We start from the raw sequence: 14,885 nt of genomic DNA, 5'->3' as shown, positions 1-14,885 counted from the left end.
TCATTCATTCATTCATTCATTCATTCGTTCATTCATTCATTCATTCATTCATTCCAGCCATCCAGCCATCTGTTAAGTATTTGGCAAGGGTTGACTATGGACAAGGCTTTGTGAAAGATGCTGAGATAAAAGATGGCTAAAAACCAGACATGATCCCTGTCTTTCTGTCTGGTGGGGAAGACAGATATTAAGTAAATTACTCTAATTAAGTTTGCCACTGGAGCGTGTGCTATAGAGCCTATGAGAGCCGAGCTGAAACCAAGAGTCTGATGCTTAACGACTGAGCCACCCAGGAGCCCCCAGTTCAGTTCTGATACTGACTTATCCAGAGCAAGTGTCAGACTATAGAGAGTTAAGGGCTCAGTCCCACATGTCTGTGCTCACTTGAGATGTCTGAGAGTCCTGGGTTCCCAGACTACCCGCACTTCTGTCTGACCTGGCTAGCCATTCAGGAGTTCCCGTGACACACTCATCCCCCCCCCCGCCCCCCGCCCGCCCTTGCGGAGTTGGGTGGCTCTGCCAGCCCTGCAGACTGTTTGGAATAGTTTAAATGCTTTGACACTCGGGCTGTGCTGGATGGCAGAGCGGCCGTTTACTGGGTAATTCACATGCAGAGCTGCACCATAAATCTCGGGCGCTCAGTTGCCGTGGCACCACGGAGCGCTTCCCCACGTACAGTACAGTATTTCTGCCATCTTTGTTTGCATTGCGGTGAGTCATCAAAGTCTGTCTTGTACCAACACCCGGAGCCGTGCATTCCTCTGGCACCGACACTCCACTGTTTTTAAAGCTGGGGCTGGAGCTGGCATTTACTTGGGCTCCCAAATCAAAGGCGGCTATTCATTCCCGAGGGCTGCCTGAATGTCCGTCTGCATCCGGCCTCTTCATTTAGATGCTGTGCGCTGCCCCGGAGAGCCGGGCTGGGTGCAGCTGAGCTGCGGCCGCCGAGCCCAGCGCGGAGACTCTCTGCCCTGCTCCTGCTCCCGCTGCCACTGCCGCTCCCCCTCCTCCTCCTCCTCCTCCTCCTCCTCCTCTCCCGGCTCCTCGCGCCCTCCCCACCCCAAGGGCTCCCGCTCCGTTTGCTGCATTCCCGGAGCAGCTGGTGAGCCTGCCCCTGCCAGGCGGAGCGGGCAGTGCCGGGCCACCGGCGGCAGCCGCCAAAGGTAGGTCTCCCCCGCGGGCCGGTGCTGCGGCCGGCCGGCAACTTCTCCGCAGCGGGGGCACTGCGGGCCCTCCCCCAGCGGCCACCCATCTGCCCAACTCCTGTCGCCGGGGTCCGGGCGCTCCGCCCTCCCTCCTCCCTCCCTCCTCCCCGGCCGCCCGGCGCCTCTGCGGCCGCCTGCACTTTCCTCCCGCGGGACAGAGCGGCCCTTTGTGCGGGCGCCGCTGTGCGGAGTTGGGCCGGCGCCTTCTCCACCCGGCTGTCCCCAGCCCCCCCTCTGCGAATCGGGCATCAGATCAACCTCGCTGGAGCCCCGTCCCCAGCCCCTAGGGTGCCTGGCAGCGGAGGCAGCAGCATCCCGAGCCCTTGCCGGTCCCTCCCCCCGTCTCCCCCGACCCCTTTAGTCACCTGGGCTGGGACCGAGCCAGCAGGGATTGGCCAGCGTGGGGAGCTGGGGGACTGGGAGGGCGGGCAGGTGGGGCTGCGCCAGGCTCCCCACGGCTGGTCCAGCCGGGTCCCTGACGGTGCTGGTGGCCTGGGGAGCCGGTCCCGGGGGAGGGGCAAGGGTGGCAGGGCGCCTGACTTCTTCCAGCTTCGGCTCACTCCCCTGGGCGCCCCCACCCCTGGCCTTCCTGCAGGGGGACGAGGGGCTGGCTTCTCAGTCAGTGGGGCGGGACTCCCCCCTTGTGGGCCCTCTGTGCGGCTGCTCCGAGGGGTAAGAAGAAAAACAAACCAGAAACCAAAAAACCCCCTTGCAATACCCGCTCGCGCTGGGTTCTGGCCCCCACCCAGGGGAAGGGCCGTGAGGGGCTCCTTTGCTACTAACTTTTTCTTGGGGAGAAGAGTTTGCAGACGCGGCCCGCCACCCTCACCCCTCCCAGCCGCCGCCACCCTCACCCCTCCCAGCTGCCGCGGGTGGCGGTGCCCTGTTCCGTGTTCTGTCCTCTGTCCTCCCTGTCCTCTCCGTCCTCCCGGAGTGCAGGCCTCCGTTTCAGTTCCTGTCTTCTGCTGAGACGGGGCGCTCCTGCCCGAGGGCTCAAGCACTCTCCTGGGGGTGGGCTCTGGGAGTCGCACAAGGTGTGGGGGGCATCCCCTTGGTTGGAATGCGGCTGTGCGAGTCCCATGCAGTGTGGGCTGCAGGCCCAGCCGGGGTCCCCCTGTGAGGACGTTGGCCCTGAGCCCTCCCCTGGGCCCCCTTCGCTGGAGAGCTGGGGAGGGGGCCCCATGGAGGGCGCTGCGTTGAGGAGGGGTGGAGGGCGCCCCGGGCGTGCTGGGGAGGAGTGCGTTTCCATCCCTTGGTGGATGGGCGCTGGCCGTCAGGAGCCTGACGGGGTGTCCCATGCCCTCTCTCCCGCAGATGTGCCCCCCTCGGGCGCTCCCGCGCTGAGTCTGAGGCGAGCCCTCTAGCGCCTGCCCGCCATGTCGCAGATGCTGCACATCGAGATCCCCAACTTCGGGAACACCGTGCTCGGCTGCCTCAACGAGCAGCGCCTGCTGGGCCTCTACTGTGATGTGTCCATTGTGGTCAAAGGCCAGGCTTTCAAGGCCCACCGGGCCGTCCTGGCCGCCAGCAGCCTGTACTTCCGCGACCTGTTCAGCGGCAACAGTAAGAGCGCCTTCGAGCTGCCGGGCACCGTGCCGCCCGCCTGCTTCCAGCAGATCCTGTCCTTCTGCTACACGGGCAGGCTGACCATGGCGGCCAGCGAGCAGCTCGTGGTCATGTACACGGCCGGCTTCCTGCAGATCCAGCACATCGTGGAGCGCGGCACAGACCTCATGTTCAAGGTGAGCTCGCCCCACTGTGACTCGCAGACCGCCATGATCGAGGACGCCAGCTCCGAGCCCCAGAGCCCCTGCACCCAGCTGCAGCCGGCCGCCCCTGCCGCCCCTCCCTACGTCGTGTCCCCCTCCGTGCCCATCCCACTGCTGACCCGCGTGAAGCACGAAGCCATGGAGCTGCCGCCGGCCGCCGGCCCGGGCCTGGCCCCCAAGCGCCCGCTGGAGACGGGGCCCCGGGATGGCACAGCGGTGGCGGCGGGGGCCACGGCGGCGGGCGCAGCCCCTCTCAAGCTGCCCCGGGTCTCCTACTACGGGGTGCCCAGCCTGGCCACCCTCATCCCCAGCATCCAGCAGGTGCCCTACTCCCAGGGGGAGCGGACCAGTCCGGGGGCCAGCAGCCTGCCCACCACCGACAGCCCCACCTCCTACCACAACGAGGAGGACGAGGAGGATGACGAGGCCTACGACACGATGGCAGAGGAGCAGTTCGGCCAGATGTACATCAAGGCCACGGGCGGCTACGCAGGTAACGCGCGGCGGGGGCCTGGCCCCGTGCCCCGACCGCAGCCGCCCCGTTGGGGCGTGTGGCTGTGCCTCCAGGCCCTGGGTGGGCGGCGAGGTGAGCCGGCCCTCTGCCCCGTGGCACTCGCGGCCTGGCCGTGACCGCTTGGGGAGGCCTCTGTGCCGGGGGAGTGCAGGGGATGGTCCCCCACCTAGGCTGGCTGAGCTCGAGGGGCAGGGCCTTAGCTGAGGACTGGAAGCCCGACACTGGGTGAACCCCGCCCCCCACCGGAAGCTGCAGCCTGTGGGATGGGGCCCGCTCTTGCACGGGTTGCAGAGGACGCTGAGGGCCTCAGTGGCCAGGGTCCTGCCTGAGGGCTCACAGGTCACTGTACAGCCCACCTGCTCAAAGCCTTAGTGACCTGGTGTGTCCCGATCTGCCTGACCTTTGACCTCAGCCCTTCCTTGTGACACTCAGTGAGGCCAGAGACTCCCCTGTACCCGGCTCGTGTGCCAACACCTCCCTGGGTCCAGCACTGAGGGGCAGGCCAGAAAGTGCTTGTTGAACTGAGCGGGCTGCCCTCCCCCAAGTTACTTGTGGGGGTTCCCCCACTGAGGGGCCTGCACACCTGAGATGCCCGACTTAACATGGCATTCCAGACCGCGTTCCGGTCCCTGGAAGACCGTTCAGGGTCTGCTGGGCGGAGGGTCCAGTAGTTGGGGTCCCGGATCGGGTGTCCATCCTGCCTTCCGTGTTCCCCGAAAACTGGCAGTGCGCCTGGGCCTGCTGCCTGCTCATTTGCATGCGGGGCCCGTGTCCAGTGGATTGGCTCTGGACACATGGTGCTAGCAGGAAGTGCCATCCCCGAACGGGGCCCTGAGGGGCGGCGTGGTGACTCTTTCCTCCCCTCTGTTCCCCCTGTGTCCTGGTGCCCTGATGGGGCTCCTCCAGCTCCAGGCCGGTACTGGTCAATCCGACGAGCTGGGGCCCTTGGGACGGCCGCTCACCGAGGGCAGCCAAGGACTGATGGTGTGGCCAAGCCGGGGCCCTCTCAGCGCCGTGGGGAGCAGGGAGGCTCTGCCCCGGGGCGCCCGCCTGCCCTCCTCAGGGGCTGCGTGTGGATGGTTTCTCTCTAGAACTCGTTACTTTATTTGAATGCCCGTGGTCATAATTGAGTGACTTTCACAGGACACGAGCATGAAGACCACCTCGATCTGGACTTGGTTCTTCCTTGGAGTGGCAGAGGGAAGGGCTTGGTGTCCCGATACCAGGAGACCCGCAGCCTCTGGCTCGGTCCTTCAGAGGGCCACTGGGCTCAGGCCTCAGGGGGGCCTCCGGGAACCTGCCCCATGTGTAGTTGCTCTGCCCACTGCTGATGGCCGCCTCGGGGGCTGGGGAAGGGCCACGTGGAGTCCCAGACCCACCCAGAGGGAGCTGGAGTCTGCCAAGGGTCCAGGGGCAGGGGCTGTCCACTAGTGGCCCACAGTGGGACACTGTGGAGTGGGAGACGACCCCCGCCTCCAGACGTCTCCATCCGCTGTGGCCATGGGCCTTGGCAGGAGTGGGATGCTGAGAAGTAGGACGAGGTGTTGGGATTGTTGGGTGCAGGTACGATGCCACCGCCCATCTGAGCACACCTGCCCCTCCAGCTGGATGAGCCTGGAGCCCTCTCCGCACCTGGACAGTAGTGGGCTCCCTCTTTCCTTGGATTTTCCAAGGAGCCAATGGGACAGTGGCCATGGGAAGGCCAGGGTGGGGGTTGGAGGCCGAGCTGCCCTGGGCTGCCCCACTGCCTTGACCGTGACCTGGCCTTCTCACGGCAGGGCATGGGGCATGGGGCCGGCCCAGGGTGCTACAGTCTGGGTTTTCTCCTCGGCAAGACCATAAGTGGGGCAGGGAGGGGGGGTGTGATTTCTTGGTTAAAATCTAGGTTATTGGCAGTGACGTCGCTGGCATCACCGGGCGCCGGTGAGCTGGGAAGAGGGTTGTGGGGGAGGGGGCCGTGGGGGCAAGCAGGCAGAGAGAGGGGCCTACCCTCAGAGGCTCCCTGCCCGCTCGCCAGGCTCCCCCTGTACACTGGTGTGGCCAGGTTGGGGGACGTCCTCACAGCCCCTTAGGCAGCTGAGCAGCCTGCTGCCCCCAGTCTGGGGCCCGGACGCGGCTTGGGCAGGCCTGCCGTTGAGCTGGTGGAGTCGGGAATGTTCCAAGGTACACCCCTGCCATATAAGGACACTCGGGGTCCCTCCTCCTTCTCTCCTCCTTCCTGGCCTCTTTCCCCACCTGTCAAGGGAGAGCTGTGCCCGAGGGACCTTCCAGGGTCTTTGGCCAGCACTGTCTGTGTGCGAGGGTGTGGGACACCACACGGGTGCTCCCCATTTCCACCCTTCTTGTGAAGGAGCATTGGCGGCTCCTATGTGGTGAGCCTCTTGTTCTGGAAATCAAGGAATTAGATATGATGGGTGAAGTCAGTTGACCGTCCCCGGTGGTCCGGCTGTGCTCCCACGGGGCCTCTGTCCCCCGTGTCTCCTGCACTCCGTCCAAGTCTCACCTCCTCGTCTGTCGGGTGGAGACACCACAGCTGACTTAGCTAGCCCCCGAGGACACTGGGGTTGTTTCTGATTTGTTGTTCTTAGGACTGAGTGACCAGGAAGGTGCTGAGCAGGGGCAGGGGGCATCGATGGGGTGGGTCAGGCTCCGTCCCCCCCCCTCGGGGCCAGCACGGTCCCTCCCTCTCTCCACAGCCTCTGGCTTGGGGCGGGGTCTCCTCGGGGGGCTCAGGAAGCCCCTGCTCCAGCTCTGAGCAAGCGAGGTGCTGCCCCCCTCAAGATGGTGGGGTGGTGGGGGTTGGTGTTGGTTCCGGGGTGGGCAGGGCACAGAGGGCACCCCAGTGCGGTGAGAGGTCTGCTCCCACGGACCATACTTGGCCATGCTCCTTGGGCACGTGGGTACCCACGGGCTGTGAGCAGTGGTGGTCCAGACAGGGAGACAGACAGACAGCAAACAGGACCTTGAGCAAGTATTTAATCTTGGCTGGGAATCGCCCTGAGGCAGGAGGGCAGCCTCCTGGCCCCAGGGAGGGACGCTGAGGGCGGGAGAGTGAGCTGACCAAGGGTGTGGTTGGAGGGGGCTCCCTCTGCCATCTCTGCAGGCCAGGGAGGCTGGCCGGAGGGGCCACATTCTGCGCCCCTGCCCTGTGGCCAGGGCTCCCGTGGCACCTTCACTGCAGGCCCCGCCCCTCCTTGGTGTGGGCAGATGTTTAATCGTCACTGGCAGATGTTGCTCTGCGGATGTCTGAGACAAAGGCACCCCGAGCCAGGCACTCCCACCTTAGCCGCTTCCGGGAGGGAGCCCCCGTAGGCTGCTGTCCCGGGCCGTGCAGTGACCCTGCCTGGTCTTGCTCCTGCTTCCCTCTGGGGCCTGGCTGGCTCCCCTGGGTCTGCCCGTTGTCCTGACACCCGGATGTGGATGGGTCCTGGCACGCGGCGGCGCATCTGTTCCCGGCTCCGCCCGCTGCAGGTGGCCCCTGTGAGCTCTGGAGGACAGAGTGCACGCTCTGCCCTGGACCAGGCCCTGTCCGGCGCCACCCATGAGGCTGGTGCTGTGCCGTCCCGCCGCTGTCCACTCCTGCACCCCGGCCCCCTCCTGTCGGGGGCCGCCCCCACCTGCAGCCCAGCTGCCGCTTGGGGGTCTCACAGAGAAGGGGGAAGGCGAGGTTTGTTCTGCGAATCCCAGTCCCGACCAGCCCTCACCACCTCCCGGCCGGGCCAAGGGCGTCCACACTGTTGGAGCTCAGCCCAGCTGCTGGGCGGGCCCAGGGAGCAGCAGGGGCGCTTTGTCCCTGGCTTGGGGAGGTTGGGGCCCAAGCAGAGGTGGGGTGGGGGTTCCCTCCTTTTGAAGGCAGTGCAGGGAGGTGCCGGCCCTGCTGTGCCTCCCCCTCGCTGGCCCTGGGGTGCTGGGAGGCCCGGCGCACACTCTGGCTGCTCTTCGCGGCTCGTCCCTGAGAGCCTCCGGGGGTAGCCTCCCTGGTGCCCTGGTCCTCAGTGTGTCCTGTCTCAGGTACAGGACAGAGCAGGTCATGCAACGTCCCACGTAACCCTCCACCCCGAGGACCCCGGGGTTTCCTCCTACGTCTGTGTTACGGAGCTGTGTTCCTTCCTGTGCCTCCGTGGAATGGGCGTGAGAGGCACCTGTCTGAGCCGCAGAGCGTGCTCCCCTGGCAGCCTCCCAGCTGCTTTCTGTCCCTCTGGATGCGTTCGCCCGCGTCAGGCGAATGGTTGTACGCTACGTACTCCCGCTTTTCTCAGAGGCAAAATGCGCGTGGGGCTCGTCTGTGCTGCATGGGTCAGTCCCTCTGGTCCCTCCCTCTGGTCTGGTGCTCAGGAAACTATTTGTACACAGTAAAGGAGACCAATTCCAAGCGTGATGGGTTTGGTAATTGGAATCAGTCGAGTACCGTGGTCACAGTGGCATAAGATACAGAACAGTCTACCTCCCGTAAAATGTCCCCCGGGTCCTCCCACCCCACCCCGAGCCCCCGGGAGTCCCCCTTGGCTTTCTGTCCCTGGCGTTTTGTCTTTTCTAGAGTCTCTGCAAATGGCATCGTACAGAACGGAGTCTTTGCTTTTTCTCGCCATGTTTTGCGATTCACGCATGTGGCGTGGTCCGCGGTCCTCCTGGTCGCAGCTGTGGACGTGTCCACCGGTGGCAGACGTGTGGGTGGCTTCTGGAGGGGGGCTGTGGTCATCGTGTGGCTGTGAACATTGTGTCCCCGTGGGACCGCTGGGTCCCGTGAGGAGCGGTCACACCCCACGGCCACACGGTTCGCTGGTCCTCTGAGAATTGTTCTTTGTCACGAATAATTTTGTGGATTTTCGCTTTAATTTTGCTGACGCGTGGTGTTGCTCATGTTTGGACGCTGGACCCCGCCTGCGCTCCCGGGATGAACCCCACTTGGTTGTCACGTGTTCTGGGTTTTCTGTGGCGCCGGGTTCGATCTGTGTTTCCTTACGGAGTTCTGCGCGTGTGTTCACGTGGCTTTCTAAAATGTCGGGTGTGTCTGGGAACGCGGACTTCCTATTCCCTTTTTTAGGGTTTGGGGGTTTGTGTAAGTGTGATGTCATTTCCTCCTTGTGTGTTTGATAGATGCACGTACCGCTGAAGCCACTTCGCCTGCGGTTTCTTACGGTCGTTGTTCACTGTGGGAGAGTTTTTAAGGGTTAATCCCGTTCCTTTAGATAGAGAAAGATTCGCATTCCTCTTCCATCGTGGTCCCGCCGTGGCGATGTGTGTATCTCCTGGAGCTTCTGCACCTCCGGAGTCCGGTGCGCCCGTGGCCGTGGCGCCTCTCCTCCAGGGGTTTGGCCATGCTGGCCCCTCACCTCCTCCTCAGCCAGCCGGGTCCTACGGGAGCTGCTCACACACGGCACGTGGTTGAGACTGCGAGTTTCTGCGGTCCCACGATCCAACTTTGGCCTAGAGGGCTTAGTCCGTCTACACGTGGTCGGACTTCCGGTGGAGCTGCGTTCACGTCTGCGTTCATTTCCCTGCTCCCTCTTATCCTCTCTGCCGCCACCTCTGTGTGTGTGAAGATTTTATTCATTATTTGAGAGCGAGCGAGTGCACGAGAGCAAATGGGGGATGGAGAGAGACAAGCAGACTCCTCACCGAGCGCAGAGCCTGACGCGGGGCTCGATCCCACGACCCTGAGATCGTGAGCGGAGCGGAAATCAAGAGTCGGCTGCTCGGCCACCTGAACCGCCCAGACGCCCCTCTGCCGGCACCTTTTGGGTTGAACTTTCCTCCTTGGCCCCACTGTTGACGTCCTCTGTGCTTTGGGGACCCATCCCCTCCAACGTCTCCCCTCGGCCCGTCCACTTCCTCAGTGACGCCTCCACGCGTCCCCGTCCCCTCAGGTCCCTCCTGCGGTGAGTCACGTGCTCCCCCCACTCACACGTGACGGCCTCGCCCGACGCTGTTACTCATACCAGACACAGCCCCGTCTCTGGGTCCCGTTTCTGGTCCGTTGTAAAAGTTACGTCTGGGGGCACCTGGGGGGCTCGGCCTCGAGGTTGGGCCTCCAGCTCTTGATCTCAGGGTCGTGAGTTCACGCCCCGCCTTGGGCTCTGTGCTGGGTCTGGAGCCCACTTAAAAATAAACAAATAAGTAAGTTACTTAAGTGCATTTTGGTGTTCAGTTCTCCAGTTCACACCGGTGCAGGTGGTCTTGTCGTCACGTCTGTGCACAGGAGCCCTCCCACAACGCCCTCGTCTGGTCCCTGGGGACGCCGGCTCCCCCCAGCTCTTGCCCCGCTGCTCCGTGTTCTCCTGCAGATGGACGCGTGCAGCCACAGCCCCGGGGGCCGGACCGCGGGGAGCCTCGTGTGCGTCGTGTGAATGCGTGGCCACGGCGGTCGGCTTGCTCCTTCACCACTCGGAGGGCGTTTACGTGGCGTCTGGGCTTCAGTAGTGACGAGTAAGGCTGGTGCGAACATTTGCGTCCCCACGTTTGTGCGTACTTGAGGCTTCCGTCCTTCGGGGTGGACTCCGCTGCGGTAAGGTGGGGATCACGTGGCATACATGCACTTGACTTCGTAAGACGTTGCCCGGCTCTTGTTGAAATTAGTGCCGTCGGTCACACTGCAGCCAGACAGGCCACGTTCACGCCCACGCTTGGTTTTGTCTTATTTTAAAGCCTCTCCCATCGGGCCGTGCTGGTGTTTCTCTGATGTCTGATGATGCCAGATTTTTTTCACGTATTCCCCACCCATGTATCCCCGGGGCCGCTGCCTCTGCATCTTGGCCCCTTCTTACTGGGTCTGGATATCGACGGTGTTAGGTCCCAACGACAGTTGTTCGTTCCTTACGTATTCTGGGACAGGGCCTCTGTTGGGCGTGATTCACGAACGTTTACTCCCGGACTGCTGTCTGTCCATTCTTTTGATAGAGTCTTTCATTAAACAGATGTTTTTTGCGGCATCTCGGTGGCTCATCGGTGAAGTGTCTGCCTTCGGCTCAGGTCGTGATCTCAGGGTCCTGGGATCGAGTCCTGCTTCAGGCGCCCTGCTCAGCGGGGAGCCTGCTTCTCCCTCTGCCCGCCACCCCCTCCCTGCTCATGCTCACGCATGCACTCTCTCTCAAATAAATAAAATCTTTAAAAGAAAACCAGACATTTTTTAATGTTGATGAAATTAGGCAATTAATTACAGTTGACCCTGAACAGTTGGGTTTGAACTGCTGGGACCCACTTACATGTGGGTTTTTTGCAGTCCAGTGCTGTAAGTGTATTTTCTCATCCTTATGGTTTTTTCAGTAACTCTTTCCTCCAGCTGACTTCATGGGAAGAACACGGTATGCCGTACATAGAACGTATCAAATACGTGTTAATCGACCGTGTGTGATCCGCAAACTTGCGGTCAACAGCAGGCTGTCAGGTTTGGGGTCCAAGTTACATAGGGATTTTTCACCGTGTGGGGCAGGCGTTGGTGCCTCTGACCCTCCGCCTCGTTCAGGGTCAGCTGCATTTCTCTACAGGTCATGCTCTTGTCTCAGGTCTTTACTGCACAAGATCTCAAGGATTCTCCCCTGCATTTGCTTCTACATGTTTTGCGGCTTTGGGTTTTACATTTGGTCTGTGGCCCGTTCTGGGTTAATTTTTGCACGAAGTGTGAGGTACGGGTCAGGGTTCTGTTGTCTCTTTAATGTGATGTCCAGTTTCATTTCAAAGAAATTTAGACTGTGAGAAAAAAAAACAAAAAAACCCGGGGCGCCTGGGTGGCTCCGTCGGGTAAGCGTCTGCCTTCGGCTCAGGTCATGATCTCGGGGTCCTGGGGTGGAGCCCTGGATTTGGGCTCCTTGCTTAGCGGGGAGCCTGCTTCTCCCTCTGCCGCTCCCCCTGCTGTGCACTCACGCTCTCTCTCAAATAAATAATCTTTAAAAAAATAGGAAAAAAACCCTTTGATATTTACCCACATATTTATTTTGTGTAGATGTGACTTTCCATCTGGTATCACTTTTCTTAAGAATTTCCTGTGACGTTTCTCACGGTCCTGGTGACGGACCAGCCCTGAATTCTGGAAATTCACGGAAAGGTCTCGGTAGCGCCTTTTTCAGAGTCTGCCTCAGTGATGGGGGATATTCGTGCAGTAAAACCAACGTGCGTCTGCTGCGTCGGTGCCTCCGTCACCGTGAGCGTGTCTGCTGGAGTCCCAGGCGGACGCCCTTGTCCGCGTGCCGTGGACGCCTCTCTCTCGGTTTCCTCCTGGGAGAGCGCAGGCCTTCGCATGATTCTCTGCGTCTGCCGTGTCTTCGCAGGCTGCTTGGAGCCGTGACTGTCACGGGCCCTTGCGTAGTTTTCTGTGTGTTATTCCGCTACGGTTCACGGACCTTTCTGGGCACGTGCATTTATGCCGCTATTTCTTCAGATGACTCCTTGCCCCTCTGCCTGCAACTCTGATCCCTTGTGCTTTTGTCCCTGAAATCGCCGAGGCTGCATTTGTTGAGTGAATACTTGCTATCGCTGTTTCTCGACGTTCACCCATCTTTTAGGCAGCTCTGTTTCGCGCCACGGTTGGCCGCCCACATCTCCCCTCATTGGGTCCTTTTGCACAACCGTAACAGTCATGGTCATGTTACATTGTTGGGGTAAAGCCTCTGCCCTCGTGCCGCCCTGCGTCATTTCTGGACTTGTTTCTGCTGACGGGTTTTTCTCCTCTTCGGAGTGGCCTTTCCGCGTCCGTCACGTGTCTGCTGATTGTTGGTGGCTGATTGTTGGTGGATGCGGGACGTGGGGAGTGTTCCCTTGTGGAGCTCGCAGTCTGGGGTCCCAGGCCCCTCGCGGTGGTGCTGGGAGGGACTCTGGAGTGTCCCCGCTCTCGTGGGGTGAGCCTCCTGTCCTTCCGTGCGGCTCTTCCTGTCCCGTGTGCGTGTCCTAGACGTCCTCTCCCGGCCTTCGCTTGCCGGTGTTCCCTCTGGACACGAGACACTGAGTCGCTTTTTCTCTTCATTGGTAGCAGTTTTGTGTTTTGTTTGAAGACCTTTATCTCCATGTCGGGACGATTGTGAGGTTCCTCTGTGCGGTCCTTAAAAAAACAAAAAACAAAGCTTTGATTTGAAATCATTTTAAATGCACAGAAGTGTTTCAGGGTAAGTGCTCTCTGCTCAGCCTCGCTCACGGGGAAGAATGTGCTGGTTGGCTTTGCCGTCTCATTTCTCTCTCTACAGGGAGGCGGTGGGATTTGAACCTCTGCGAGCACGTTGTGGGAGTCAGCCCCTTCCGCCCCCCAGTGCCGAGCGTTTCTGAGGAGCAAGGACATTCTCTTATGTAAACGCAGCAGCCCGCTCGGCGCGCCTCCCTGGCCGCAGTCCGTGTCGGGGCATCCCCGTCGTTCCCTCACGGGGACAGCAGTGCTGTGCTCCGACCCCGGGCTCAGGTCGGAGCACGCCGCGTGTTTTGTGGTGTTTCTCCACCCTCTCCGTAGCCTGGAACGGTTTCTCGCCCTGCGTCCTTTGCGACACTCCCCTTCTCGGGAGCACGGCTCAGCTGTTTTGCAGAATGCCCCTGGGTTCGGGCTTGTTGGGTTTTGCCTCGTGCTTGGGCTCAGGTTGTGGTTTCAGGCAGAACTCCGAGGAAGCCGTGCTGGGTCTCTCCTGGTGCGTCCTGTCGCGAGGCACCCGATACCGCGTGGCTCTTCGGGTGATGCGTGACCCCTACCACCTAAAGCCGCGCTTTTCTCTTTGCAAGAAGAGCCTGTGTGTCAGCCACCTTTCCCCCCGCTGTTTCAGCGCCCACTGAGTATTCCTGCCCGTTGACGGCGATCTCCAGCTCCTAACGCCCGTGTTTGCTAGCTGGCGGGCTTCTCAGGCGGGGCCTCCCAGACCCCCACTTGTTTCTTCACTTATTATTTATTTAGTGTTCGCATTGAGGTTAAAGCTTGTTTCGTACTGTCTTGTTCCGCGAATATTCCGGGCTCGGCTGTCTTTCCCTTCAGTGGGGAGTGGCACGTGCGGCCGCCATCCAGGTGTGACGTCTGCGTGTTGCTCCCGGGCGTAATGGACAGTATACCCTCCTGGCCGTTGGAGCTGGGATTTACAGATTTAAAAACCACACGTTCAGGCTGGTGTGTCCAAATCCAGTTCAACCCCAGGGTCGTCCTGGCCGCCCCTTACACCTGTTCTCTTAACAGATAGGATTCTGACGCTGCCATGTCCGTAGGAAAGGCTTTCGTATCTGTAGTACGTCTGGGATTGATTATGTGCTGCGATAGGCAGCCCGATGCTGACTTTTCTACCACCTGACTCTCCGGTGGGTCGGCCACATGTCATTGGGAAGACCACCTCCTCCCGGACCCTCGTGCTGCACCCCTGTGTTGTATTTCAGAGGAGTGTACGGTGGGCATGCCCCGCCTGGGCCCTGCGCACACCCCCCCCACCGCATGTCCCCCCGCGTGTCCCTGAGCCGGCACCTCCTGCCACCACATGCCTGCGTGACCTCCGTGTCTTTGATTCTGTCCCTTACAGTCGCCCTGCCTGCCTCTTCCTGGCATTTTTAGACATGCCTTTTAGAATCGTTTTGTCAAATGCCACATGGAAGTACCTGCCAGGACTTGGTTGGGATTTTGGTGACTCCTTTCTTTGGTCAGGCGGGGGGTGCGCTGACATCCCTGCGGTGCTGGGCGGGTCCCTCTGCTTACTTCCATCTTCAGGGTTTCTTGGGACCGTTGCGTTGTTCTCTGCATATCCATTGTTAGATTAATTCCTAGAAATTCATTTTTTGTTTGAATCTACGTGGTATTTCAGTTTCTTCTTTCTTTTCGCGGGTTGTTGCTGGTGTATAGAAACACATTGGATTTATTATTTAAGAAAAAAATCTGGCCACAGCTCGCTCACGTATCCTGAACGCTTGCCTGCAGATTCCCCCGGCTTCTCTCGGCGCGCAGCCGTGTGTCTGCTAGCCCCGGCGTGATTTCTGTTCCTGACCGTGCGGCTTCCTCCCGGCCCGGCTAGACTGGCCAGGGCTCCGGCTCAACTGGCCAGGGCTCCGGCTCAGCTGTCTCCTGTCCACACTCGGGAAGAGCCTTCCGTGTTTCGTCTGTAGGCAGGGTGTCTGCTCGGGCATTGTGGCGCTCCTTAGGGGATGAAGGACGTTCTTTCCCTAAGAGCGTTTGGTTCTTTTTTTTTCCATAAGTAAGTGTGGAATTTGAACAAAAGCCTTGTTTCTAAATATTGAAACGGTCGTATAGTTTTCCTCTTCTGCTCTGCTCTTTTCTGAACTACGGAGATTGCTTTTTTTGAATGTTCAAACAGGACAAAACTGAAAACTTGTATTCCTGGAATCCGTTCAGCCTAGTTGTGATTGAACCTCTGGATTCTTCAGCTTCCTGGTTTCTTTCTTTCTTTCTTTTTCTTTTCTTTTCTTTTCTTTTCTTTTCTTTTCTTTTCTTTTCTT

The 14,885-nt window shown here is 60.4% G+C and overlaps 1 protein-coding gene across 1 annotated transcript in view; it reads left to right on the top strand.

The window, feature by feature from the left end:
• Positions 1-14,885, top strand: part of NACC2 (NACC family member 2) — a 67,670-nt gene that overhangs the window by 37,179 nt on the left and 15,606 nt on the right. The window contains exon 2 of the mRNA XM_040632182.1: positions 2,520-3,467. Within this exon, the coding sequence (XP_040488116.1) occupies positions 2,582-3,467 (886 nt within the window). The 5' untranslated portion in view covers positions 2,520-2,581. The remainder of the gene's footprint in view (positions 1-2,519; positions 3,468-14,885) is intronic.

The sequence above is a fragment of the Ursus maritimus genome, unplaced genomic scaffold (genome assembly GCF_017311325.1).
Source record: "Ursus maritimus isolate PB19 unplaced genomic scaffold, ASM1731132v1 scaffold_17, whole genome shotgun sequence".
Taxonomy (NCBI): domain Eukaryota; kingdom Metazoa; phylum Chordata; class Mammalia; order Carnivora; family Ursidae; genus Ursus; species Ursus maritimus.
This window is presented reverse-complemented; position numbering and strand designations above follow the sequence as displayed.